The 4,111-nt window shown below is 26.9% G+C and overlaps 1 protein-coding gene across 1 annotated transcript; it reads right to left on the bottom strand.

Annotated features, from left to right (window-relative positions):
• Positions 1–782: 782 nt before the first annotated feature.
• On the bottom strand, positions 783–1,590 carry LOC109794504 (17.3 kDa class I heat shock protein). Its single transcript, XM_020353951.3, has one exon. The coding sequence runs from the start codon at positions 1,483–1,485 to the stop codon at positions 1,066–1,068; it is 420 nt and encodes a 139-aa protein (XP_020209540.2). The 5' UTR covers positions 1,486–1,590; the 3' UTR covers positions 783–1,065.
• Positions 1,591–4,111: the final 2,521 nt, after the last annotated feature.

Here is a 4,111-nt window from a genome sequence, read left to right as displayed (position 1 = left end):
TCATTTTCATTTTCTAACTAACATGCTCTCGATGTTTCATCCTAACGTGCATCATGTGTTTGAAAGATTTTATATAATATTAGATATTTTAATGAAAGGTATTTTAATCATTTTTGTATTATAAATATATATATATATATATATATATATATATATATATATATATATATAGTGTTGAAACATCATTCTTATTATCAATAAAACCCTATTTTTATTTTTTATTATATATATTTGTTTTCTTAATCTTAACACCATGTACTTCAAAGAGATCTTTTAAGGTAAATTCAAAAAGCACATCATTTCCTGCGTTTTTGTTTAAGCTTGTCTACCCTTGGTTTTAATCATCTCGTAATTGCATGAAAGAAACATAACCAGATGGTGGAAGAAAAAACAAAACATAATTAAATGACAAGTTAAAATTATAATAATGACCCGAACATAGAGCATAGTGTGTGCCTGGTTTTCGAGTGTAATATACTCACATTTGAAAAAATAGTAATATTAATTCTTAAAATTTTAAAAATTCAAATAAATATCTAAAATGCTAAATAAAAAATTTTAAATTTAACTACCGACTATATATATATATCATTATTATCATTTTAGTGACAAATTTTTTTTTTCTACTTTGAACTAATTAACAAGATTGCCAATTTGTACACTTAATGATTTCTTAATTTCAGTTTTTTAGTTTCGAAAACTAACAACATCTTTTAAATTCATAGAAGATAGTGAATATTTACTCATTTGAAAGATACTAACAGGATGTTCACTCGTTCCGATAAACAAAATGTAAAAACAACTTTATTTTCTCATTGGATTCAACATGGGATACATTGAAACTAACTTGTTTAGAAACACACCCTTAGCAATTTATAAATTGCAACACTCGGCATGAGTATTATCAAACCAACGTACTAAACATACAACAAGCAACTATGCCACAAACACGTAGGCTGTAGCACTACCACAACCCTTTTATTTCCTCATTCACACATCATTCACATGCACAACAACAAAGTCTCTAGTATTAATTAGATTTCACATTAAAGTTCCCAAATCCTTTTAGGACCCCTCAATTTGAATCACCTTGGTCTCTGGCTTCTTCACCTCTTTCTTAGGGATAGTCACAACAAGGACACCATTCTCCATGGAAGCCTTAACATGATCCACCTTAGCATTCTCTGGGAGCCTAAACCTCCTTTGAAACTTGCCACGGCAACGTTCAATGTGATGCCACGTGTTGTCCTTGTCATCTTCATCATTCACATTGTTTTTCCTCTCACCACTAATCCGAAGCACCCTTCCCTCATCAACTTCTACCTTGACCTCATCTTTCTTCAGCCCCGGAAGGTCAGATATGAACACGTGGCAATCTTTGGTCTCCTTCCAATCCGTGGGGGTGCTTAGAACGGGGCACTTGTTGATCGTAGACAGAAAGGGGTCGTAGGTTTCATCACCAAGAAGTTGATGAATGAGTGACATGGTTTTAGTTGTTGAATTTCAACACAAAAATTAAGAACTATAATATTATGGATGATAAGTTCGAAGATGAAGATAAATTGGATTGTTGTTGGGAGAAATTTCGGGTGTGGTACCTTTTTATTATGGGTGAAAAGTGAATGTCCTTTGAAGTCTTGAACCTTCTTTGAGTTTCTCGTGTATTTATTTATTTATTATTATAGTTTGATTGACGTTCTACCATCTTCTATTGGTGCAATATTTTTGAAACATTCTCGTTGCTTCTAGCATGATCTTATTCTATTTCGAAAAATAAAACAAACACGAGATTTTCAATAATGTATCAAACATTTGGTTACTCTTTTAAATGAATTTAAATCATTTGATGTTTTACACATTATAAAAACAGTAAAAAAAAAAGGTCTCAATAGAGACTTGAAAAACAGGTTTAAAAAGGACTAAAAGTCAAGCAAAAAATTTTCAAGGAGCAAATTTGAAAAATAGAATTAATTTCAAGAATAAAAAAAGTTTAAACCCACGTTTAACTGTTTAAGTTTTATGTGAGAAAAAATTAACAAAAGCTTCATTTAACTATTTAGATTTACTCTACTCAATAATTCATATTCTTCATTAAATTTTAATAATTCAATCATTGAATTAAAATTTTTTAATGCATAAATCAAGTATGTAAATTTTATAAAAAATTAAAAACTATTTAATATTTTGTTAAATAAATTCAAGTCAGCATATAAAATAATTTTACGATTTTTTTTCAATTTGAATTAATAAAATGAAGTATCAAATAATTTTATTTTTTTTTAAATTTAAAGATTTGATTTATACATAACAAACTTTTATTTTAACAAAGTATCGGATTTGATCTATGTAGATAGATTTGCTCCACTCAATAACTTATATATGTTTAACATCAAATTTTAACGATCTAATCATTAAATTAAAAATTTTTAATGCGTAGATTAAAGAGGTTTTTCTACTAGAACACATTATTTAATGAAATGTTTAATGAAAAATTAACTTCTAGGAACAACTTCCTTCGAAGAGATACTACCCTCTAACACTATAACCATCTATTCCTGCTCTTCAAGACCTAGGAGGTTGTTTTTCTTTTTTGAATTCTTTTTTCTTCATCTAATTTTTTCTTCATAAATATTTGATCCTCCAACACTTGTGATGGTGAAAAAGGAGTCAAAGTGTGTTTCTTGCCTAGATGGACTAGGCAAATTTTGTTTGTAACACCATCATAGATGGCTTTCCTATCAAATTGCTGAGGTATACCAAGTAAAATGTGGCTTGCATCCATTGGAATCACATCACATAAAACTTTATCTTTATATTTTTCAATGGAGAAAGGAACATTTACTTGGTCTTTAACTTCTGTAGGTCCATCCTGATTAAGCCATTAAAGTTTATAAGATTTAGGATGGGTTATAATAGTTATATTAGGCTTTTTAACCAACCTTTGACTTACAAAATTAAAAATATTAGTAATATTTTATAAAAGTATTAGTGTTGACTTTGTTGACAATAAGGTAAAATAAAAAAAATTAAAATATTTTATAAAAGGTTAGTGTCGATTTTGTCGACAATAAATTAAAAATTCAAAACTAAATGTGTATAATAATTAAAATTAGTGTTAGTTAAACTATCTTTAAGTAAATAAAATTCAAATATTATTTTATTATAAAGTTAGTTAAGTCGATAATAAAATATTAAAATATTTAAAAATATTAATTTAGTATTATAAAAGTTGACGTTAAGAATAATAAAATATCATAAATTTTTTTAAAAATAAATATAGAGTTAGTGATGATCTATGGTTAGTTTAGTTGACTCTTTATATATAATGTTAACCTAGAAAACCAACACAACTTAGTATAGACATTTAGATCAATGAAAGACTTTATGTTTTCTTATGTGATACCTCTATCTAATGGTGTTTTGTGAACAGTTTTCTTTTTAGTGAAGTTTATTTTCAAACTCCTTTATTATTTCTCTCATTTTATATTATTTAATAACATGTTTAGTAGAAGGTGTCACATATAATTATAATTGACCAGTGCTAGGATTTATGTTTCAACACTATTATATTAAATGTATATGTATATATATCTACAAGGACTATTTGTAACCTTATAAGGAGGTTTTATTTTACTACTTTGGTGACCATGATCTGTTTCAACACCTTTGATTTTGGTTAATAATCAAGACCCAAGTACATGTATATATAAATGCATGATGTACAATCTTTTATTGAATGAAAAACTTAAGATAGATGATTTAAGTTTTTTGAAGCTTTATGTATTATTGTGGTGTTAGTTGTGTCGGTGTGAGGCCTATTGAGTTGTTACACTGTCTAACTCACAAATTTATCTATTTTATTTTATTATTAAAAAATATCTCTATTTATCATAAGCTCAATAATAAAGGACCAAATCAAACCAATTACATGAAATGATGCATTAAAAGAGTAATTTAACCTACCTTATATTACATTGTTATTATTAATTTAATTTTTTTTAAAAAGGAGTCATAACTCCTTTTCACCGGTCGACTCTTATATATAAAAATAAAGTGATATATCTAATTATGATTCTATCTCTAAAATAAAGATTAAATTTTAATCTTTAAT

The sequence above is a fragment of the Cajanus cajan genome, chromosome 2, assembly GCF_000230855.2.
Source record: "Cajanus cajan strain Asha chromosome 2, NIPB_CcT2T_4, whole genome shotgun sequence".
NCBI classification, from domain to species: domain Eukaryota; kingdom Viridiplantae; phylum Streptophyta; class Magnoliopsida; order Fabales; family Fabaceae; genus Cajanus; species Cajanus cajan.
The sequence above is the reverse complement of the archived record's forward strand: the minus strand, read 5'-3'. Positions and strand labels throughout refer to the sequence as shown.

Excerpts from the sequence above, each read along its gene's own strand:
- LOC109794504 (XM_020353951.3), bottom strand. The coding sequence starts at position 1,485 with ATGTCACTCATTCATCAACTTCTTGGTGATGAAACCTACGACCCCTTT.